The 24987-nt window shown below is 41.4% G+C and overlaps 1 protein-coding gene across 2 annotated transcripts in view; it reads right to left on the bottom strand.

The window, feature by feature from the left end:
* Positions 1–24610, bottom strand: part of KDM1B (lysine demethylase 1B) — a 60245-nt gene extending 35635 nt beyond the window's left edge. The window contains exons 1-6 of one of the 2 annotated variants that reach the window (XM_038584247.1): positions 24560–24610; positions 20760–20859; positions 19195–19322; positions 18062–18151; positions 17386–17497; positions 11637–11753 (exon numbers count right to left, since the gene is read on the bottom strand). In XM_038584247.1, the coding sequence (XP_038440175.1) occupies positions 11637–11753; positions 17386–17497; positions 18062–18151; positions 19195–19322; positions 20760–20846 (534 nt within the window). In that variant the 5' untranslated portion in view covers positions 20847–20859; positions 24560–24610. Of the gene's footprint in view, positions 1–11636; positions 11754–17385; positions 17498–18061; positions 18152–19194; positions 19323–20759; positions 20860–24183; positions 24234–24559 lie in introns of those variants that run through there. The other variant, XM_038584248.1, reaches the window with a different exon arrangement.
* Positions 24611–24987: the final 377 nt, after the last annotated feature.

Genomic DNA, 24987 nt, shown 5'->3' with positions numbered 1-24987 from the left:
AAGGCTAGTATCTATTAAAACAGCCTGAAAAAAAAAAAAAAAAAAAAAAAAACCAGCCTGCTATTTTTGACTGCTCCCCGGCTGAGCTCTCCTTCAGTATTATAATGAAATTCAGGGCACCTGCGTGGCTCAGTTGGTTGAGCATCTGCCTTTGGATCAGGTCATGATCCCAGGGTCCTGGAATCCAGCCTGCATCTGGTTCCCTGTTCAGTGGGGAATCTGCTTCTCCTGCTCCTTCTGCTGTTCCCCTCCCCCCAACATGTGCTCTCTGGGGCTCTGTCAGATAAATAAAATCAAGAAGAGAAGAGAAGAGAAGAGAAGAGAAGAGAAGAGAAGAGAAAAAGAAAAAGAAAAAAAGGAAAGGAAAGAAGGAAAAAGAAAAAAGAAAAGAAAAGAAAAGAAAAGAAAAGAAAAGAAAAGAAAAGAAAAGAAAAGAAAAGAAAAGAAAAGAAAAGAAAAGAAAAAGGAGAAATCCACTTGAGAAATCATCTGGACCACAGGTGCTAGTTGTTACATTCAGTGCAACCACAATACTGAACAGCTTGCAGGACATGCTCGTGTGCCTTCACTACTCAAACCCCAATTCCCATCCCTGTACCCACTAAGTCTAGAAAATGAGTTACCCAGTCCCCCAACATCAGCCCTCTCCCTTGTTTTTCTCTCCTATCCTGCAGAGAGGGCTTCTGCTCCGAAGGTTCAGCCTGAGCGCCAATTAGGGCTAACCTGAAAGGTTTCAGAACAAGACTTGCTCATTGCAAGACCCTGGTCCTAGGCTTAGATCTGTACATACCACCCTTCACTCCCAAACTGCCAACATCAAAAATAAAATAGGGATTCCACCACAGATCCTAAAAGAAGAAATGGGAACAGCACTAACAACTCTAACAAATTTGACAATGTAGATGAAATAAACAAATTTCTTCAAAAACACAACTGTTGGGGATGCCTGGGTGGCTCAGTGGTTGAGCATCTGTCTTAGGGTGTGATCCCGGGGTTCCGGGATCGAGTCCCACATCGGGATCCCTGCATGGAGCCTGCTTCTCCCTCTGCCTGTGTCTCTGCCTCTCTCTCCATCTCTCACGAATAAATAAAATATTAAAAAAAAAAAAAAACCCACAACTGTCTAGAGGCACCTGTCTGGCCAGTGGGTAGAGCATATAACTCTTGATCTTCAGTTGTTGAGTTTGAGCCCTGCACTGTAAAGATTACTTAAAAATTAAAAAATTAATAAATAAATAATTAGGGGTACCTTGGGTGACTTAAGTCAGTTAAGCATCCTTGATTTTGGTTCAGGTAGTAAGATCTAGCCCTGCATTGGGCTCCATGCTGGGCATGGAGCTTGCTTAGGATTCTCACTCTCCCTTTTCTCTGCCCCTGCCCCCACCGCCTGCATGCACATGTTCTCTTTCTTAAAAAAAAAAAAAAAAAAAAAAAAAAATTTAATTAAAAAAACTTGAAAAGGGCAGCCTGGGTGGCTCAGCGGTTTAGCGCCACCTTCAGTCCAGGGCATGATCCCGGGGAACCGGGATCGAGTCCCACGTCGGGCTCCCTGCATGGAGCCTGCATGGAGCCTTCTCCTTCTGCCTGTCTCTCTGCCTCTCTCTCTCGCTCTCTCTCTCTGAATAAATAAAAAATAAATAAAATCTTAAAAAAAACTTTAAAAACCCACAAGACACAGTTACCTAAAATTGGTAGAATAAACCATGTGAATAGCCATATATCTGTTAAATACACTGAATTTGAATCATTTCAAAACTTCTCACAAAGAAAACTAGTCCAATGTATTCACTACTGAATTATACCAAACAGTAAAAAACAAGTATCAATCTCACACAGACTCTAACAAAATAGAGAAGGAGGATATACTTATCAATGTCTTATGAAGCCAGCATAACCTGGATATCAGAACCTGACAAGGATATTACAAGAGGAAATGACTAGTATTCATCATGAACACAGGTGCAGAATTCTACAACAAAATATGAGCAGTAAAGGACAATATATTAAGAACAAGTAGGATTTCCCCCCACCCAGGAGCATAAAGTTGTTCCAACATGCTAGAATCCGTGCAATTCATCACATTAATAGATTAAATGAGAAAAACCCACATGATCATCATACAAGATGAAGAGAAAATTTTTGACAAAATCCAACATCCATTCATAATAAAATGTTCTCTGCAAACTAGGGAGAGGGACTTACTCAGTCTGACAAAAGATAGCTGTGAAAAGCTACAGTCAGCACTATATATAATAATAAAATACTGAACACGTTCCTCCTAAGTCAAGAACAAGAAAAGATCTCTGTTGTCCAACTTCTACTCAAGTCCGTACTGATAGTCCTGACTAACGTAATAAGGGAAAAAGAAGAGCCAAAGATAAGTTTTTTTAAAAAGCAAGAGTCTTTTTTTTTTTTTAAGAAATTTTATTTATGAGAGACACAGAGAGAGATAGAGGCAGAAACACAGGCAGAGGGAGAAGCAGGCTCCATGCAGGGAGCCTGATGTGGGACTTGATCCCGGGACTCCAAGATCACGCCCTGAGCCAGAGGCAGGTGCTAAACCGCTGAGCCACCCAGGGATCCCAAAAGCAAGAGTCTTAATTCACAGGGCCTATGACTGTAAAAAACCCAAAGGAATATACAAGAAGATCTTTGAAATCTAGTAAGTGTCTTCAAGAAAGTCTCTCGATATAAAGTCAATACATATAAGTAAATTGTATTTCTATACAATTACAACAAACGACTTAAAAATAAAGTTAAAAATAAATTCTACTTAGATAAAGCAAAATATCTTAATAAATTTAACGAAAGACACCTCAGTGCAAACTAGAAAAAAAAAAAAACACTCTGGAGAGAAATTAAAGACCCTGAAAAGATGGAGATATACCATGCTCATGGATCAGATGAGAGGTTGGGAAACATTTTCTGTAAAGGGCCAGATGGTAAATATTTTAAATTCCATGCAACATATAGTCTACATCACAACTCCTTAGCAGGAAAGCGGCCATAGATAATACATAATGAATGAGCATGGCTGTATTCCAATAAAACTTTATTTTCAGAGGGGAAGATGGCAGCAGAGTAGGAGGTCCCTAGGCTTGCCTCATCCCATGAATAAAACTAGGTACCTATCAAATAATCCTAAGTACTCCAGAAATTGATCTGAAGACTGGCAGAACAAACTCCATAAGAAAAGGCCACACTGAAGAAGGTAGAAGTGCAGAGATGGATGTGGCCTGGAAGAGAAATGGATCCTGACCACTGCAGCAGAGAGGGAGCCATGGTCAAGGAGAAGAGCAAGAGTCAAATGAGCACACAGGAGAGCACAAAGGAGGGCCAAGTTCTTGCAACCCAGCAGGACTTAAAGCCTAGAGTTCTAAAGGTCAGTGGGGTGGGCTGGGATACAACCCAGAGGGTATCAGGGCTGCTGTTAGAGAGCAGGGGGGGGAGGACCAACAGCCCTTGGACATGCAGCATGGAAAAAACAGTGACCCCCCCCCCCCCCCAGAAAAAAAGAAAAAACAGTGACCCAAAGAGCATGTGGGATACAAAGTGGGAAGGTTTATTCCTCATCTCAGACGAAGTCCCAGAGAAGTAGAGATCCTGGAGACATCCCTCTGGGAACAAAGGAAATGGCAGGAGCCATTTCTCTTGCTCATCCTCAGCATTAACACAGAGCCACTTGCAGGAGCCAGGCCAGTGCCAACACTTGCTATGCAACTCACCTATGTCAAGCCTCACACCAGCCCTGTGTTCCAGGGGAACCAACCTTCCCAGTCATGTGTGCCTCAATCCCAGCATGGCAGGCCCATTACTCCCACAGGCCAGCGCAAACCCCTTCCCACACCACATCTCCCCACTCTGGAGTTTTGCAAGACCTCAGTTCTGGTGGCAGGGATAACAGCTCCCATTTCACAAGCAGACCAAAACACATCTAGTTAAAATGCACCACGTTGGAATGAATGAATGAATGAATGAATTTAAAAAATGTACCACATCAGGCCAGGAACCAAACACTGCTCCCACCAGGCAAAGAGGGCTGGTCTGAAGGAGGAGGTGGCCATGACACAACTGCAGAACACTCCCAGCACACACTGGAGATACTCCCAGAAGTACCAGACCCTGGGGAACAGGAAATACTGCATGGCAGGGCACTATAGGACCTCTTCTTCAAAAGGCCATTACCGTCAAGAACAAATGTAGCTGGTTTTCCTAACAGAAAAACAGGCACAGAGACTTAGACAAGATGAGAAGACAGAGGAAACTGCCCCAAATTAAAGGACCATGCAACAGCCAGAGTTCTAAGGGACACAGATATAAGTAACCTGCCTGACAGAAAATTTAAAGCAATGATCATAAGGATACTCACCGAGTTTGAGAAAAGAGTAAAGAACACTGAGACCTTTGACACAGAGAAAAGGAATAACACAGAGTGAAATGAGAAACACATCTGATGGAATGAACAGGATGCAAGACGCAGAGGAAAGAATCAGTAATGTAGAAGACAGAGTAATGAAAAGTAATCAAGGTGAAAAAAAAAAAAGAATTATGCAAAACAAGAATAGACTTAGACAACTCAGCAACTCCATCAAATGTAGTAATGTTCAGATTATAGGAGTCTCAGAAGAAGGAGAGAGAGAAGAGAATTTACTTGAAGAAATAATAGCTGAGGAGCACCTGGGTGGCTCAGATGGTTAAGAATCCTACTCTTAAAAAAAAAAAAAAAAAAGATTCCTACTCTTAGTTTCAGCTCAGGTCATGGTCTCAGAGTCATGGGGTTAAGCCCCACATGGGACTCTGCACTCACTGTGGAGTCAGCTTGTCCTTCTCGCTACCCCCAGCACGCTCGCATGCTATCAAATAAATAATAAATAAATAAAATCTGATCAAAAAAAGAATAGCTGAACTTCCCTAATCTGGGAAAGAGATATCTAGATCTAGGAGGCAAAGAGAACCTCCAATAAAATCAACAAAAGCAGATCTACACCAAGACATATTGTAATTAGATGACAAATATAGTGATAAGGAAAAATATTAAAGGCCGTAATATAAACAAAAACAGTTATATGGAAAGGAAACCCCATAAAGCTGTCTGTGGAGTTCTCAGCAGAAACTTTCCAAGCCAGGGGAGTGGCATGATATATTCAAAGTGCTGAATGGGAAACACCTGCAGCCAAGAATACTCTTTCCAGCAAGGCTATCATTCAGAATAGAAGAGACAAAGAGTTTCCCAAACAAAACCTACAGGAGTTTGTGACCACTAAACTAGCCTAGTAGGTAATATTAAAAGGGACTCTTTGAGTGGAAAAGAAAGACCAAAAAATCACTGTATGGGGGTAGGAAACACACACACAGCAAAAATGAGTATTTCTGTAAAAAAATCAATGAACACATGAAATAAAAGGATGTAAAATATGACACCCTATACCTAAAACGTAGGGAAGACAGGAGAAAAGAATGGGTTCAAACCTAAATGATCATCAGCTTAATACAGACTGCTGTATGAGGAAGAGGTTATATACAAACCTAATAGTAACCACAAATCAAAAACCACTAACAAATATGCACAGCATGAAGAGAAAGAAATCCAAATATATCTCTAAAGAAAACCAAAAAACCATGAAAAAGACAAGAAAGGGTCAGAGGAAATCTTCAGAAACTAACAAAAAAACAAGTAATTAAATGGCAATAAATACATATCTATCAATAATGACACTGAATGTAAATGAACTAAATGCACCAATCAAAAGACACAGGGTGACAGAATGGATTAAAAAACAAGACTGTGTATATGCCATCTACGAAAGACTTATTTTAGACCTAAAAACACCTGTAGATTTAAGGGAGGGATGGAGAAACATTTATTCTGCAAATGGATGGCAAAAGAAACTGGAGTAGCAATATTTCAGAAAAATAGACTTTAAAAGAAAGCCTATAATAAGAGACAAAGAAGGACAATATAATAAAGGGGACAATCAAACAAGAAAATGTAACAACTGTAAATGTTTATGCACCTGCGGTGCCAGGGTGGCTCAGTCTGTTAAAAAAAAAAAAAAAGACTAGTTGGACACTTAAGATTTTATTTATTTATGAGAAACAGAGAGAGAGAGAGAGAGAGAGGAGGGAGGGAGGGGCAGAGATACAGGCAGAGGGAGAAGCACGCTCCATGCAGGGAGCCCGACATGGGACTCGATCCCAGATCTCCAGGATCACACCCCGGGCTGAAGGCGGTGCTAAACCACTGAGCCACCGGGGCTGCCCAAGTGTCCGACTATTGGTTTTGGCTCAGGTCATGGTCTCAGGGTCATGGGGTTGAGCCCCATGTTGGACTCCTTGCTCAGCTCAGAGCCTGCTTGAGATTTTCTGCCTCTCCCTTTCCTTTTGCCCCTCCCCTGCTTGCTCTCTCACTCTTTTAAATAAATAATAAAATCTTTTAAAAAATATTTATGCACCTAACACAGGAGCACCCAAATACATAAAACAGTTAATAACAAACATAAAGGAATAGACGATAATACAAAAATAGTAGGGGACTGTAATCTAACTTATATCAACAAACAGATTATCTAAACAGAAAGTCAACAAGGGAACAATGGCTTTGAATGTTATACTGGAACAGTATGACAACAGTGTCTCAACCCTTAAGAGATATATTTAGAACATTTCATCCTAATGCAGCAAAATACACATTCTTTTCACGTGCACATGGAATGTTCTCCAGAATAGATCACATATTAGACCACAAAACAAGCCTCAACAAATTTAAAAAGATCAAAGTCATACCACACATCTTTTTTGACCATAATGCTATGAAACTAGAAGTCAACCACAAGAAAAAGTCTGGAAAGAGCATAAATACATGGAGGTTACATAACATGCTATTAAACAATGAATGGGTCAACCAGGAAATACAACAAGAAATTTCAAAAGTACATGAAAATGGAAATATGATGATTTAAACCTCTGGGACATAGCAAAAGGAGTCCTAAGAGGGTAGTATCTAGCAATAGAGCCCCACTTCAGGAAGAAAAATCTCAAAAAGCCTAACCTTACACCTAAAGGAGCTAGAAAAATAACAAATGAAACTTGAAGCCAGCAGAAGGAAGGCAAAAATAAAGATTAGAGCAGAAATAAATGATACAAAAACTAAAAAAGATAACAGAACAGATCAGTGAGACCAGGAGCTGGTTCTTTGGGGGAAAAAAAACAAACAGTAAAATTGACAGATGTTTAGCCAGACTCTTCAAGAAAAAAAGAGAAAGGACTCAAATAAAATCACAAATGAGAGAGGAGAAATAAAAACCAACAGCACAGAAATATAAACAATTGCAATTTTATAATATAAAAAATATGCCAACAAACTGGACAACCTGGAAGAAATGGATAAATATATGACCTATCATAACAGAAACAGGAAGAAACACAAAATTTGAACAGACCAATAACCAGCAAAGAAACGGAATCAATAATAATAATAATAACTCCTAATAAACAGAAGTCCAGAACCAGATGGCTTCACAGGTAAATTCTACCAAACATTAGAGTCAATACCTTTTCTTCTCAAACTCTTCCAAAAATAAGAAAAGGAAGGAAAACTTCCAGATTTATTCTATGAGGCCAGCATTATCACCCTGATACCAAAATCAGATAAAGACGTAACAAAGAGAACTATCAGCCAATACCTCTGATAAGCACAGATGCAAAAATCCTCAACAAAATATTAGCAAACCAAATCCAAAAATACATTAAAAAAATCATTCACCATGATTAAGTGGGATTTATTCCTGGGTTGCAACAGTCATTCAATATTTGCAAATCAATGTGATGCATCACATCAGTAAGAGAAAGGATAAGAACTATATTATCATTTCAATAGATGGAGAAAAACCATTTAACAAAGTACGACATCCATTCATGATAAAACCCTCAACAAAACAGATTTAGAGGGAACATACCTTAATAAAGGCCTTATATGAAAAACCCACAGCTAACACATCTTCGCTGGGGAAAAATGGATCATTTCCCCTAAGTTCAAGAAAAGACAGGGATGTCCACTCTCAGCACTTTTATTCAACATAGAATCAGAAGTCCACAGCAATCAAAACAACAAAAAGAAGTAAAAGGCATCCAAATAGGTAAGAAAGAAGTGAAACATTCACTATGGATAGATGACATGATACTATATACAAAAAAATCAAAAGACTCTACCAAAAAACTGCTAGAACCGATAAATGAATTCAGCAAAGTCAGAAGAAGATACAAAATTATAGAAATCTGTTGCATTTCTATACACCAATAATGAAGAACCAAAAAGTGAAATTAAGAAATCAATCCCATTTAACAACTGCACCAAAATTAATAAGATACCTAGGAATAAACCTAACCAAAGAAAAGCCTGTACCCTAAAAACTATAAAACATTGATGAGAGATGACACAAAGAAATGGGCAGACATTCCATGCTCACAGATTGAAAGAACAAATATTGTTAAAATGCCCATGCTACCCAAAGCGATCTACACACTTAATGCAATCCCTATCAAAACACCACCAGCATTTTTCACAGAGCTGGAACAAGGAATCACAAAATTTGCATGGAACCATAAAAGACCGTGAGGAACCAAAGCAATCTTGAAAAAGAAAAGTGAAGCTGAAGGCATCACAATTCTGGACTTCACGTTATATTAAAAGCTATAGTCAGTAGATGGTATGGTACCGGCATAAAAACAAATATATGGATCAATGGAATAGAATGGAAAACCGAGAAATGAACCCACAATTATATGGTCAATTAATCTTTGACAAAGCAGTTAAGAATATCCAATGGGAAAAAGAGAGTCTTTTCAACAAACGGTGTTGACAAAAGTGGGCAGTTACATGCCAAAGAATGAAACAAGGCCTCTTTCTTACACCATACACAAAAATAAACTCAAAATACACTAAAGATTAAACGTGAGACCTGAAACCATAAAGACTGTTGAAGAGAAAACAGTGGCAGTAACTTCTTTTACATTGGCCATAGTAACATTTTCTAGATAGGTCTCCTGAGGCAAGGGAAACAAAAACAAAAATAAGCTACTGGGACTATATAGAAATAAAAAACTTCTGCATAATTAACCAAACTAAAATGCAACCTACTGAATGGGAGACAATATTTGCAAATGACTCATCTGAAGAGGGCTAGTATCCTAAATATATAAAGACTGATACAACTCAATACTCAAAAAACAAATAATCCAACCAAAAATGATCAGAAAACACGAACAGACATTTCTCCAAAGATGACAACCAGATGGCCAACAGACATATGAAAAGAGGCTCAACATCATTCATCATCAGGGGCATGCAAATCAAAACTACAATGAGATATCACCTTATACCTGTCAGAATGACTAGAACCAAAAACACAAGAAACAACAGGTGTAGGCAAGGATGTGAAGAAAATGGAACCCTCTTAAACTGGTGGTAGGAATGCAAACTGGTGCAGCCACTGTGGAAAGCAGTATTTAGGTTCCTTAGAAATTTAAAAACAGAATCACCCTGTGATCCAGTAATTCCACTACTGGGCATTCATCTAAAAAATATAAAAAACAGTAATTCAAAGGGATACATGCATACATATGTTTACTGCAGTATTATTTACAATAGCCAACTGATGGAAGCAGCCCAAGTGTCCATCAATAGATGAATGGGCAAAGAATATGTGATACACACACACACACACACACACACACACACACACTGGAATATTACTCAGCCACGAAAAAGAACAAAATCTCACTACTTGCAACAACACAGATAGAGCCAAAGAGAATAATGCTAAGTGAAATAAGTCAGATAAAGGTAAATACCATATAATTTCACTCATAGGTGGAATTTAAGAAGCAAAACAAACCAGGAAAAAGAAAAAAAGAGGGGGAAAGACACAAACCAAGAAATAGACTCTTAACTATACAGAACTGATGGGTCACCAGAGAGGAGGTGGGTGGGGGTGAAATAGGTGATGGGGTGTAAGGAGGACACTTATCATGATGAGCACCGAGTAATGTATAGAATTACTGAATCACTACATTATATTTTTTTTATTTTTATTTATTATTTATGATAGTCACAGAGAGAGAGAGAGAGAGAGAGAGGCAGAGACACAGGCAGAGGGAGAAGCAGGCTCCATGCACCGGGAGCCCGACGTGGGATTCGATCCTGGGTCTCCAGGATCGTGCCCTGGGCCAAAGGCAGGCGCCAAACCGCTGTGCCACCCAGGGATCCCTGAATCACTACATTATATACCTGAAACTAATATTAAAAAAAAAAAACATATTTTAAACACTAAGAATTGCCACATGTCAAAAAAAAAAAAAAAAGGCACATTATATCAACTATGTCAGATTCCTAAATGCCCAAACATATCTATTCATCCCTTCTTTCTTACTAAAAGGATACTGGTTTTGTTTGATATTGCAACATGCTCAGTTATAAGAGATTCTCTCCCTTTATCTATATGGTTGTTCGTAGTAGTTGCATGATCCTGTTCTAGCCAATGAGTTGTATTTAAAAAAAAAAAAAAAATCTGTGGAACTTTCTGGAAAGGTACTCTTTTACCAATACAAGAGGGAGAAGCTCAGCTGGCACACCCATCTTGCCCTTTGCCTTTCTCATCATTTCTGCTTAGAATTTGGACACAATGGCTAATGGTACAGCAACCATCTCCTGGTGGGACTGGAAATTAGAAGGGAGAATTCTCTGGGCAGTCACATCAACCTGGACAGGCTATCTCCAAATTGCTATCATGAGAAAAGAATAAAATCCTCAATTGATTAAGGCACTGTAGTTGAAGTCCTGTTATACGTGGACTGATGCAACCCCAATAAAATGATCAACACAATAAATAAAAAATATACACTAATGCTGATCAGTCAGTAAAACCTTTGGCAAGAGAGCTGGAAATGCTGCCTAAAGTTTCCTCCTTCCCACAAAAAGGTCTGAAGATCCCTGGCTTAGAACAATGCAAGCATTGAAGGACCAATAGCAAATTTACCAACACTTGGAACAGAAGAGCTCTGACAAGAGCACTATCTCTCTTTTTCTTTCTTTCTTTTCTTTTCTTTTTTTTTTTTAAGATTTACTTATTTTTTTATTCATGAGAGAAAGAGAGGGGCAGAGACACAGACAGAGGGAAAAGTAGGTTCCATGCAGGGAGCCAGATGTGGGACTCGATCCCAGTACCGCGGGATCACATGATGAGCCAAAGGCAGACGCTCAATCGCTGAGCCACCCCAGCGTCCCAAGAGCACTATCTCAAGCAGAAGAGAGATAAGGTGATGTCCATGAGAAAGGATATGAGGACCAAGCAGATACAAAATTCCAAGCAGAAAAGAAAACTTGCTGGGGAGCAGAGGAAATGACAGAGAAACCAGAAATGACAGCAAAGGAAAAGCATTTACTAAACAGGAGACTACAGAAAAATTTAAAGTTATTAATAAGTAATTGTAAACACAATTACACAAAACAGAAGTTCAAATTTTCTTAAAAATAAGTTGTTTAATCCTTAAAAAAAAACGTAAATCTTTAGAATCACGATTTAGCAACAACTAAATTAATCTATGCATTAATTCTAAAGGAAAACCAACAGAAATCATACCTTAACAGTAGTATTTGATTTCATACCACATCGGTAGGTCCTCGCTATATGTGGAGTAAGATGGATCTCCTTGGTAAGCTGTCTCCATTTTCTACACTCAGGTTTTGTACACTGAACCTGGATGGAAAGCAATAGGTCAAGGTCAGTGAGTTGGCTAATCTTGCACTAGCATGCCTATCCTCCACCACTCACTCTGCCATATTCTCCACATGATGACCAACCCTTTTTGCACTACGCACTTTTTTCTTCCCCTCTGCATCACCACCACCCATATAATCCACTTTTATACCATCAGGGTAATGACTTCCAATTCAATACTAGCTCAGGCACCAGGAAAGTACAAAGGGGACCTAAGTTACTGTTGCCAGAAAGGCTTTCCAGCTCTAACCTAAGGAAATTATCAGTTAAATTTAGTCGAAAAGTATGCACATTTAATGAATGTGGTATCCTGAACTGGATCCTGGAACAATAAGGAGGACATTAGTGAAAAAACTGACGAAATCCAAATAAAGTCTGTAGTTATTAGTACTGTACTAATGTTAATTTCTGAGCTTTACATCATGGTTGTTAGATGGTAATATCAGGAGAAACTGGATGAAGGCTATATGAGAAGTCTCTGTTACTATCCTTTTAATTTTTCTGTAAATTTAAGATTTTTTTTTGTAAATTTAAGATTATTCCAAAATATAAGGTTTATTTTTTTATTTTTTTTATATTTATTATTATTATTTTTTAAAGATTTTATTTTTTCCTGAGAGACCCAGAGAGAGAGAGGGAGAGAGAGAAAGAGAGGCAGAGACACAGGCAGAGGGAGAAGCAGGCTCCATGTAGGGAGCCTGACGTGGGACTCGATCCTGGGTCTCCAGGATCACGCCCTGGGCTGAAGGCGGCACTAAACTGCTGAGCCACCCGGGATGCCCTAAGGTTTATTTTTTTAAGTGTGCAGATATATATATGGAAAGAATAAAGTTGGACCCCTACTTCACATACATACAAAAATTAACTCAAAATGAGGGCACCTGGGTGGCTCATTCGGTTAAGCATCTGACTCTTGCCTTCAGCTAAGGTCATGATCTCATGGGTCATGAATCAACCCCCGTGTTAGGCTCTGCACTCAGTTCGTAGTCTGCTTGTGATTCTCTCCCCCTCTCCCTCTGCTCCTCCTCCTGCTCATGTGCACTCTCTCTCTTTCAAATAAATCTTTTAAAAAATTAACTCAAAATGGATCAAACATCTAAATGAAGAGCTGAAGTGATAAAACTCTTAGGAAAAACATAGAAGTCAATCTTCAGGACCTCAGATTTGGCAGTGGATTCTTGAATATAACACCATAAGCATAAGCAACAAAAGACAAAAATGGATCAACTGCACTTTAAAAATTTTTGCACATCAAAAGACACTATCAAGAAGTGAAAAAGCAACCTATATGAGAAAATATTCACAAGTCATATATTATAAAGGTTTAGGACCCAGAATACATAAAAAACTCTTACAACTCAACAACAAAAGATAGCCCTAATTTTAAAATGGGTTGTTTAAAAAAGATGCCTTTTATTTATTTTTCTTGTCTGATTACTGCATAAAGAAGTAAAAGGCATCTAAATTGGTAAGAAGCAAAACTGTCACTATTGGCAGATGACATGATTCTATATACAGAAAGCTCTAAAGACTCCATCAAAAAACTTTTAGAATAAATGAAATCAGGAAAGTTGCAGAATATTATGTTAACATATAGAAATCAGTGTTTCTATGCACTAAAAATAAAGTACCAGAAATAGAAATTAAGAAAACAATCCCATTTTCAATTGTACCAAAAAGGATAAAAATACCTAGGAATAAACTTAACCAAGGAAATGAATGACCTGTACTTGAAAACTACAAGACGTTAACGAAAGAAACTGAAGATGACACAATGGAATGATAAACGATGCTCATGGATTGAAAGAAGTAGTATTGTTAAAATATCCAAAATATCCATATCCTAAACAATCTACAGATTTAAAGTAATCTCTATCAAAACACCAATAGCATTTTTTATAGAACTAAAACAAATAGTCCTGAAATTTGTATGGAACTACAAAAGACCTCAAATAGTCAAAATAATCTTGAGAAGGAACAAAACTGGAGGGCAGCCCGGGTGGCTCAGCAGTTTAGCGCCACCTTCAGCCCGGGGCATGATCCTGGAAATCTGGGATCAGGTCCCACGTTGGGCTCCCTGCATGGAGCCTGCTTCTCCCTCTGCCTGTGTCTCTGCCTCTCTCTGTCTCTTGTGAAGAAATAAATAAAATCTTTTAAAAAAGAAAAAAACCAAAAAAACAAAACTGGAGCTACCAAAATCCTGTAGTAATCCAAATAGTATGGTACGAGCACAAGAGCCCAGAAATAAACCCATGCTTATATGATCAATGAATCTACAATAGAGAGGAATAGAATACAATGGAGGAAAGGCAGTCTCTGTGCTGAGAAAACTGAACAGCCATATACCAAAGAATGAAACTGTACCACTTTCTTACATCATACACAAAAATAAACTCAAAATGGATTAAACATCTAAATGTGAGGCCTGAAACCATAAAATTTCCAAAAGGAACCACAGGCAGTTAAGTTCCTGGACATTGGCCTTAGCAACATATTTATGGATGTGTCTCCTAAGGCAAGGGAAACAAAAGCCAAAATAAACCATTGGGATTACATCAAAATAAAAAGCTTTTGCACAGTGAAGAAACCATCAACAAAACCCAAAGACAACCCCCAGTGAACAGAAGATATTTGCAAATGAGGTATCCAACAAAGAGTTAATATCCAAACTATACAAAGAACTTCAACAACTCAACCCCAAGAACAAATAACCTAATTAAAAACGGGCAAAGGACCTGAATAGACATTTTCCCAAAGACAACATATGGTTGGCCAACAGACACATGAAAGGATGCTCAACATCACTCATTATCAGGGAAATGCACATCAAAACCACATTAAGATATCACCTTACACCTGACAGAATGGCTAGTATTAAAAAGACAAGAAATAAGTGTTGCTGAGAATATGGAGGAAAGGGAACACTTGTGGATTGTTTTAAGAACGTAAATTGGGGATCCCTGGGTGGCGCAGCGGTTTGGCGCCTGCCTTTGGCCCAGGGCGCGATCCTGGAGACCCGGGATCGAATCCCACATCAGGCTCCCGGTGCATGGAGCCTGCTTCTCCCTCTGCCTGTGTCTCTGCCTCTCTCTCTCTGTCTCTCTGTGACTATCACAAATAAATAAAAATTAAAAAAAAAAAATTTAAGAATGTAAATTGGTACACTGTGGAAAACATACAGTTTCCTCAAAAAAATAAACAGAATACAGTATGATCCAGTAATTCCACTACTGGGCATTTACCCAGAGAAAACAAAACACTGATTTGAAAAGATATATGCCCTCTATGTTTATTGCAGGATTGTGTAAAATAGCCAAGATATGAAAGCAGCCCAAGTGTCCAATGTTAGATGAATGGATAAAGAAGTGGTGTATATCTACACAACAGAATATAACACAAACATAGAAAAGAATGAGATTTTGCTACTTGTAACAACAGGGGTGAACTTAGAGAAAGCTGTATTAAGTAAGTCAGAGAAAGATAAATGCTATATTATTTTGCTTTTATGTGGAACCTAAAAAATAAATGAACAAACAAAAATATGAAGAGACTCTTATATACAGAGAACAAACTGGTGGTTGCTGGAGAGGAGATGGGTAGAGTGATGGGTTAAACTAGGTGAAGGCACCTAAGAGATACAAACTTCTAGTTATAAATTAGTCACAGAAATGAAGTGTACAGCACAGGGAATATAATCAATAATTTTTTTAAATGGGCAAACGACTGGCACAGATATTTCGCCAAAGATGATAAACAAATGACCAATAAGCACACTAAAAATGCATTAATCATTATGAAAATGCAAGTCAAAAAACACAATGAGACACACCCACTTAGGGGAATCTAACATTCGTGCCCACTACAATAGCTAGAATCAAAATAATGGAAAACAAGAGTTGGTGAGGATGTGGCAAAATTTGAACGCTCACACAGTGCTGTTGGGAATGAAGACCATGCAGCAATTTGCTACGGAAAAGAGTCTTGCAGTCCCTCAAAGAGCTACTCTATGACCCAGTAATTTTATTCCTAGGTATATACCAAACACAACTGAAAACAGGTATTCTCATATTCATGCACAAATGTCCAGAGCAGCAACTATCTGCAATAACTAAAAAGTGAAAACAACCAAAATGTCCATTAACTGATGAATGGATAAATTCTGACCAATCCATACATACAATGGAAAGGAATGAATTACAACATAGACGAACCTCAAAAACATAATGCTATGTGAAAGCAGTCAGTCATGAAAGGTCACATACTGCATGATTCCTTTATATAAAACATCCAAAATAGGTACTCCACAAAAACAAAGATCAGTGGTTGCCAGGGGCTGGGGGAGGAGGAATGGAAAGTGACTATTCAATGGGCACAGGTTTCAATGGGCACAGGTTTCCTCTGTGAATAACGAAATGCCTTGAAATTAGCATTTGGTTGCACAATACTATCAACGTACTAAGTGCTACTAACTCATGCACCCTAAAATAGTTAATTTGGGGGCATCTGACTAGCTCAGGGGAAGAGCATGTGACTCAATCTTGAGGTCATGAGCTCAAGTCCCATGTTGGGTGGAGAGTACCTATATAAATAAAACTTAAAAAAATAAAAATAGGGATCCCTGGGTGGCGCAGTGGTTTAGGGCCTGCCTTTGGCCCAGGGCGCAATCCTGGAGACCGGGAATCCAATCCCACGTCGGGCTCCCGGTGCATGGAGCCTGCTTCTCCCTCCGCCTCTGTCTCTGCCTCTGTCTCTCTCTCTGTGACTATCATAAATAAAAATAAATACATAAATAAATAAATAAAATAAAAAATAAAAAAAAATAAAAATAGTTGGGGCGCCTGGGTGGCTCAGTGGTTGAGCATCTGCCTTTGGATCGGGGCTTGAACCCAGAGTTCCAGGATCAAGTCCTACATCGGGGTCCCTGTAGGGAGCCTGTTTCTCCCTCTGCCTGTGTCTCTGTCTCTTTCTCTCATGAATAAATAAATAAATAAAAATAAAAATAGTTAATTTGGGGTGCCTAGGTGGCTCAGATGATTAAGCATCTGCCTTCAGCTCAGATCACGACCTTAGGATCCTGGGATCAAGCCTTGCACTGGGCTCTCTGATCACCAGGGAGTCTGCTTCTCCCTCTCCCTCTGTTCTCTCTCTCTCTTTCAAATAAATAAATAAAATCTTTAAAAAAATAGTTAATTTGGTTATGTGAACTTTGCATCAATAAAAAAATTTTAAGTGTCCAAGAGCTCCAAATTACCTGTAATATTTTTAAAATCAGCAAATTGCTTATTAAATGATGGCATATTTATCTAATATATACAACCACTAAAATATATTTTCCAAGAACAGCTACATGGAAAATTAAATCGATAAACTAAAAGCTACAAAAAAAATTATATACAAAGCATAATTTCTATCCTAAATAAGATCTGTAAGCATCTTCTTTGTACTATGTGAATTATCAAAGTTTTCAACAGAAATAAAATATGTGATGTTTTAACAAATCCAGAAAGAAGAATGAGTGTAATAACAGATTTCCTAACACCAGTAATTTTCACCCATTCCAGCCATTCATTCAACATGTTTTTCTAGGACAATACAGCGTTTCCTTTTTTACCCAGTAGGGGAGCTGCTGATCTGCCATGAAAGCTTTGGGACTAGGTTCGGTTTTCCCATTGCTAGTCCATATTTTTTTCCAGGTAGTATATTTGTCATATCCATCCTTGTGGCTGAAAAAGAATAAAAATAAATTGATCAATCTAGAAGCTCAGCAGGTTTTCAAAACAGGAGGCAGATTAGTAAGTCTTTTGTAAAGGACTTAAGTAGCCATATCAAAAGGAGAGGGGAAGTTATCTGGGCACCCAACAAACAGGTGGTCAGGAAGGGTGCCTTCCTTCTAGTTCACCATGGAAAACTGTTAACCGACAGGGATGGCTACCTCTCTGTCCAGTGCTCCATGGCTGTAAGCATCCTCCCCCAAATCTCTGCATTCCTGCCCCACACACTGCCACAGAAGAGGAAAGCAATGCCTAGATTTTTTAGAATCTGCAGACTACAAAGAGTTCCTGTCTCACAGCAAGTACTTTCTGAGCCGTAAGCGTGCACACATGTAGCACGCACACACCCAACTGCTGCATCAAAGTTCTGGCACAGCTGTAGTTGGCATAGGCATGGGTGGAAAGCTAGAATAATTTGGTCAGCCCAGGAGCTCTGTCTTAATTGTCTGACCCCTTCTGCGGCCCCCCGCCACTGTCCCCTCCACCATGGAAACCTCAAACAATTGGTGAACAAACCTTCTGTAGTAATGGTCAAAGCATTCATTACAGAAATGCTCCCCACAGGAGAGGTGATACCATCGGGATGTGTAGCCATTCTTGGCACATCTGAAAATAGCAAAAAACATATGGATTTGGTAATGAATAAGCATTTCCTTGTGCTTTTTAAAAAACAGGTATTAAGCACATCCTATGAGCCCATCCTGTACTATCTCCACATAGAATCCTAACAACCAAGAGTTGATGACAGGGGGAACTAAAAGGATGTTTGATCTCTAATAATACCTGGTAGACACAGGGACTTAAAGACCCCTGGTACTTAGCTGGCTACACACCAGAAGGGCCCAGGGCTTAGAAGTTTTTATCAAGACTCCCCGCAGCAAGGACAGGGTTTCATGACATGAAACAATGAATGTCGCTGTGCTTGCTGCAAGCAGCATGTGCAGGAAGAGACAAGTGCAGTCTCTAGCAATAACATATGGCTCAATATTGAATAGCCAGCCGGAATCGGACCGTCAAGCACGCTCTCTGGCAAACAGAACCTGTCACCCAGCCAATAATGTAGCCAAAGACTGAAATATAACTCCACTGTGAACACTAACACCACCACCTCTGTGATGAAAAAATAAAAATGGGATTTGTTTTCTAGGCTTTATTGGCTCAAAACCTTAACTGAAGAGTTTGCTCGGGACGTAAAAGGCCATGCTTGGGTCATCCCAATAAAAATGACAACAGCGCAGGCAGCTTCACGGTTTCGGGGAGACCCCCCCTAGGGCTACTGGAAGAGGAGGTATGTTGTCTGAGGGGTAGAAGCAGCACAGGAAAAGTGAACGCACGCTGGTCCCCATGGGGAGTTCAGGGTCTTCTCTACTGTGTGCCCAGCCCTCACCCCATCACACCCTCAACCCCAGGAGAGGTACAGCCCCAGTGGGCGGGATGTGAGGACACCGATGGGCTGCCACATAGAGCTGCCACGACTCGGTCTCATGGGGGAAGCAGACAGTGTGTGGTGTGCACGAAATGCTCGTGTAGCGTCTCTATTCTTAGAGGACTTACAGTATCTCTATCTTTAGGGAAACCATCTTGGAGGATGATGCTCCCACCAAGAATGCTCTCCCAGGGAGGCCAAGAGACATGCCTTCCGCACAGACCTTTCCGAAGCGCTTGCAAAGCACACAGGACACGCGACTGTGCAGCCTGACTTCTCGCATCTCCTGTACTTCTTCTCAGACCCGCCATCCTCGTCGTCGTCTGTTGTCTCTGTTGCTTTTTTCTTCGCCTGAGGAAGAACCAGCCGAGGTCATGATTCCCCCAGAACAGCCAAGGGTGAAGGAGGTGGAAGGTTCACGACCAAAATAACTTTCACGTTGTGAAAATCAATGACACCCTGCCAGTAGGTGAGGGGCTGACAGTACAGCAAGTGCTGGAGACCGCAGCCTGCAAATAACTTGACTTGCTGGAAACACAGAAGTAGCACTTGTCTCCGAAGACAGAACTAAAACGCTTGTGAGCCCCTCTCAGGAAAAAGCTGTACTGTTCAAAACAAAAGCCACTCTCAAATTGAGATTTTCTTCTTTTTTTTTTTTTAAGACTTTATTCATTTATTTATGAGAGACAGAGAGAGAGGCAGAGACACAGGCAGAGGGAGAAGTAGGCTCCCTGCAAGGAGCCCTGTGGGACTCGATCCCAGGACCACGCCCTGGGCTAAAGGCAGGCACTAAACCACTAGCCACCCAGGTGTCTCGAGACTTTTTTGTGTAATTAGAGCAGTGATATCCTCTCAGTACGGCAGATTTTTAAAAACAGAATATGTATTTTTTAAGCTTATATATGTATTTAAGTCATCTCTACACCTGACATGGGGCTCAACCTCACAACCCCAACATCAGGAGTGGCACAGTCTCCCAACTAAGCCAGGTATCACCCAAAGTTGAATAATTTTTAAAAAGACTTGGCATTCAATACCTTTCTTTAAAAAAAAAAAAATGCCCTAGAAAAGAAATGGCAGCAAGTAACCTGCCAACGGCACCCAACCGGCTACAAGCTCAAGTCCAAATTCCTATCAATGACACCAAGCCAAGCATGATCTGGCCTCAGCTCATATCCTGGAAGCAACCACACAGCTGTGATTCTCTGAACAGCTCATGCTGATTCACACTCTATGCCTTTGTCTTTGCGGTTCCCTCTGCCAGATGTACTTTTTTCTACATTCTATCACTTTATCACACTGTGCTGCAATTGTTCCAAGGGGAATTTCTCCACTAGGCCAGAAGTTCCTTGAGGATTGGAAGTATACCTTCTCATCTCTAATATTTCAGCCCCAATCATAATAATTTCATGTATTCAAAACAGGTGCATTGGGGGGCATAGGGCTGGCTCAGTCAGTAAAGCATACAACTCCCGATCTCAGGATTTTAAGTTCAAGCCCCATGTGGGGTGTAGAGATTAAAAATTTAAAAACTTGGGGCACCTGGGTGGCTCAGTGGGCTAAGCATCAGACTCTTGATTTCCACTCAGGTCATGATCTCAAAGTGGTGAGATCAAGCCCAGTATCGGAGGGACTCCACACTAGGGTACAGGGGCTGCTTAGGATTCTCTTTCTTGCTCTCCTCTCCCTCTGGCCTCCCCCCACCCTCCAACCTCTGCTTGCTGTCTCTCTCTTAAAAAACAAAAATAAAAACCCCAACAGGTGCATTAATGAACAAATGATTAATACCTGCCTACCGGAGCTCCTCAAAGGCAGGCTATCTGGAGAATGATCAAAAGATGCTTTTTTCTTTGTCCTCCTCCGTGGTGTTGCCATTGTTTCAGAAAACCTAAAAAAAAAAAATTAAAAAAAATTAAATAAGTAAACAGTAATACTTTCAACACTCTGGAGCAAAATGATTACGTAGTTCACTAGGCAAGAGCATATGCAGTTAGACTGCCCTATTGTGAAGCCACTGGTTGCAAGCCACTTAATCTATGACTGAGCCTCAGTGTTGCTGTATATAAAATGAGCACAGCAAGTATGTACCACAGCAGTGGTATGAGAAGATAATCTATTTAAAGCCCGAGACCTGGCATATTATAAGTACTTAATAAATGCTGTCCTTTAGAATACGCATTTAAAAATATAAAAATAAGGAATACCACCACACAGATGACCAGTAAACCAATTATACTGCTGTTTATAAGATTCAATGAGTAAAAAACACCTAATCTTTGTTCCGTTCCTCTATCATCTTAGAAGCTTCTGAATTTTGATCCTACTATTCTTTACAAAGAAAACTCATTTGTTCCCTCTCAGTAAAATCTCAGGCACATTGTCCAGTCACTACTGAGTTTAGGAATCTGGGTTAGTCACTGGTATCGCCTACCAGAAAATTTTATGAGCTCTCAAACTAGTGTAATAGCAGCGCAGTTAAACAAACATTAAGAACCAAAATTTAAGAAAAGGACCAAAATCTATAAGAAAAATAATGCATAGTAACCATGAAAGTTTAAGAGTCATAAAATTAGTATTTTCAGTTAAATAAGGAATAAAAAGGCTTACCATAAGAACACAATAACATACAGATTTTATAATCATCACACAATTCTTTCCCTGATCTGTTGAATTTACTACACATACCCACACATTCACACTCTAAATGATAGCATGAAAAATAAATAGAACATACCTATGAGTAAGGAATTTGAAAGTGCAAAAGTATAATGATACAAATTTCACAAATATAATCTTCATTTTGGAGAAAAGCCTTGTAATCCTGTTTCGTATCTGTGAGTTGTACTAACATTCATAAGAGCATTTTCACAGATTATTAACATCATGTGAAAACTTGGTTCACCACCTACACCGACTTTGAATAATCTTGACATTGGTGATAAAGAGGACATTCCTCTGACTCAGTCTCCATTTTCTCAAAACCACTATGTCAGTTATGAACGCATAAACCCTATACATATTCTGAAATGCATTACAGTTATGCATTAAATAAGTTGCTTTTGATTCTATACTGCTCATTATACTGCTGGATAAAACACTAATACTGTGAATAAAACTACTGTGTACCTATAATTCTTATACCCAAAGGCTTTCTAGATCACATTTATATTTTCAAAAGGCTGTCTGATCTAAAAAATTTCTTTATATGATATATATACCTCACAAGATTCATAAAATGACTCACAAAGCACATATAAATATATATATATATAGTGTATGCAAATGTATATGTAAGGATTGCAGCAAAAATATTTGAGTCTAATGTGGGATTCAGGAACATAAATATAATCAGCCAAATATAAGTTTCATGCAACATTTAGCCCTGTCACCTAGGAATACTGGCAGCTCAAAAGAAAGCATAGTTTCTGGAAATTTCAACAAACATTTTAATCCAACTGTGGACTGGAAAATATGTATTTAATTGCAATGAAGAATTATACAACTCCAGAAATGGTTAAGAGGAAAGGAAAACATTAATTATAAAAGCCATTGTTACGTCTGTGTTGTCTAGGAAAAATATAAATATAAAAAAATACTTTTAGCATTAGTATACTTTTACCTTTAATTATATAATTAACAGTGATATTCCCTCATCATTTTCTGACACTAATTTCTGTATTTTCACTGTTGCTGGGTTTTGGGGGCTGAAGATGAAGGGAAAATTTTTTAAGTTGGAAGGACTACAACTTTTGTGCTTTTCAATATAATCTTAGAAATACTGATCACAGGAGCTAACAAATGAGTATACTAAAGGTGCTCTCACCTGGTTCTTCAAAGTGATAAACACACCTAACTAAATATAATCAATGTGTTTCATATTCAATATAGTTATGTAAGCATATATCTTCCTAATTTTAAACTTATAGCTTTGGTTTTCTTCTAACGTGACCAAAGGAAGAAAAAAAGTGAGGTTCTGGTCCGGGGAGGTGGGGGGGGGGGCCACAAATATACATCTGGATATATCCATGTCTAGATTTCTATTTTAATAATTCTGAAGGCTTTTTTCCTGAAGTATGCCTACTAAACAATATTTTTTCAAAAACCACAGAATTCACCAAAAAAGGAACCCAAAAGGCTTCAGACTGGAATAAAAATTTACAGTGGCACCGGCATAATTTCTAAACATAAGGACAAACTAACAGACACTTCTTCCGAGACAACACAAACCAGAACTTCCCTCTGGGCCACTTATTAAAATACAGCAGGACTAGCACCTTTTTTTTTTTTTTTTTTTTTTTTTGCACCTACATTAAATCAAATTTTCCGAGCCAGGTCCACTGCCTGCATGCTTTACTGAGTACTTTCTCTGCCTGAAAGGCAATTATTGATAGTCGTATTCTCCTATACCTCCTGAAGAAACCTCTCTTGCCCCTTCTTCCACTACAATAGAGTTTTTAAAAAGGGTGGGGGGGTGCACCTGGGTGGCTCAGTAGTTGGGCTCTGCCTTTGACTCGGGTCGTGATCCAGGGATCCTGGGATCCAGTCCCACATCAGGCTCCCTGGGAGCCTGCTTTTCCCTCTGCCTATGTTTCCGCCCCTGTCTCTGGGTGTCTCATGAACAAATAAAATGTAAAAGTAGTAATAATAAACAAACAAAATGCAGGAGGCCTGAGTCTTGCGTGCACCTGGAGAGTGCCCAGCTCCCCAAGTGGAGGGTCCGCACTCTCCGGCACCGCACCCCCGGGAAGGCTGGGCCTCCCTCCGGCTGGATTCCACATTACGGAACCCTCACTTGCTACAGCTGGGCCTGCCTCTCTTCCTTCCTCTTTCACCTGCCAGCTGCCGGGCTGTGGACTAACAGCTACGGCGATCGGGCCGCCCCGTCCGGGTGCTCAGGCCCGGAGGAGTTACCCCAGCAACCTGGCAAAGCCGCTCGCGTCCGCACGCGTGGTGGCTGCGCCCGAGGGTTAGGACCGCACCTGGGGGCTGTGCGCGCGAGCACACCCGGGAGCCCCCCGCCCCCGCCGCCGCCCCCGCCCCCCGGTCTGCGGCTCCCGCGGCCAGCGGGCACTCCCCAGGTGACAGGGCGCTGACAGTCCCCCGGGGGGAGGGAGCCCCAACGTCCGCGGCGCCAGCTGCAGCCGCCTCGCTCCCCGAGGAGCCTCCCCGTCTCCTCTCCCGAGTCCGCGAAGCAGCAGCCTCCGGGGCTCACCTTCGCGCCGGAGGGGTGCACGGAGTCGCGGGGAGAAGGCGCCGCTGCACAGAAAGGAAGCACGGCGGGGGCTAGCGAGGACCCCCCACCCCGCGGCCAGCCGGGGAACCCCGCCGCTGCACCGCGCCAGCCCGGGAATCCCCCCCGCCCCCCGCCTCGGACCCGCAGCCCCTGCCCAAGCCGCGGAGAGCGGAGAGCGGGGGGCGGGGGCAGCCCGTCGTGCGCCCGTCCGCCTCCCACCCCGGGCGAGGGGCGCTGCGCGCGGGGCGGCGGGCAGAGGCGCAGCCGGCACCGCAGCCCAGCCGCTTTGTGCCGAGCTGTCACCCGAAAGCCGCCGCCGCCCCCGCGCCCGCCCCCGCAGCCGCGTGCGCCGCACCTGGGAGCGCGGGCGGGACGCTGCGCGCCGCCCCGGGCCGCCGGCGCCTCCGGGCAGCCGCGCGCCGCGCGCACAGGACAGCAGGATCCGCGCCGCGAGCCGCAGCCCCCGCTCGGCCGCCGCCGCCGCCGCCGCCGCCGCTTCCGCCCCTGTCACGGCGTGACCCGGGGTGGGAGGAGCCGGCGAGCCCGGGGAGGGGTAGGGTCCCCGCCTTCGCCTCCGCCGCGGCGCTCGCCCCGCCCTGGCCATTTCCGCCGCTGCGCCAGCCGGGGCGCCGGGGGCGGGGGCGGGGCCTGTGCGCCGGGGGCGGGGCCGGGGGCGGGGCCTGTGCGCGGGGGGCGGGGCCTGTGCGCGGGGGCGGGGCCGGAGACGGCGGCGGCGGCCTGCAAGCTGCAGGCTGCAGGCTGCAGGCTGCGGGCCGCGCACGA

This window comes from Canis lupus, chromosome 35 (genome assembly GCF_011100685.1).
Source record: "Canis lupus familiaris isolate Mischka breed German Shepherd chromosome 35, alternate assembly UU_Cfam_GSD_1.0, whole genome shotgun sequence".
Lineage (NCBI taxonomy): Eukaryota > Metazoa > Chordata > Mammalia > Carnivora > Canidae > Canis > Canis lupus.
The sequence above is the reverse complement of the archived record's forward strand: the minus strand, read 5'-3'. Positions and strand labels throughout refer to the sequence as shown.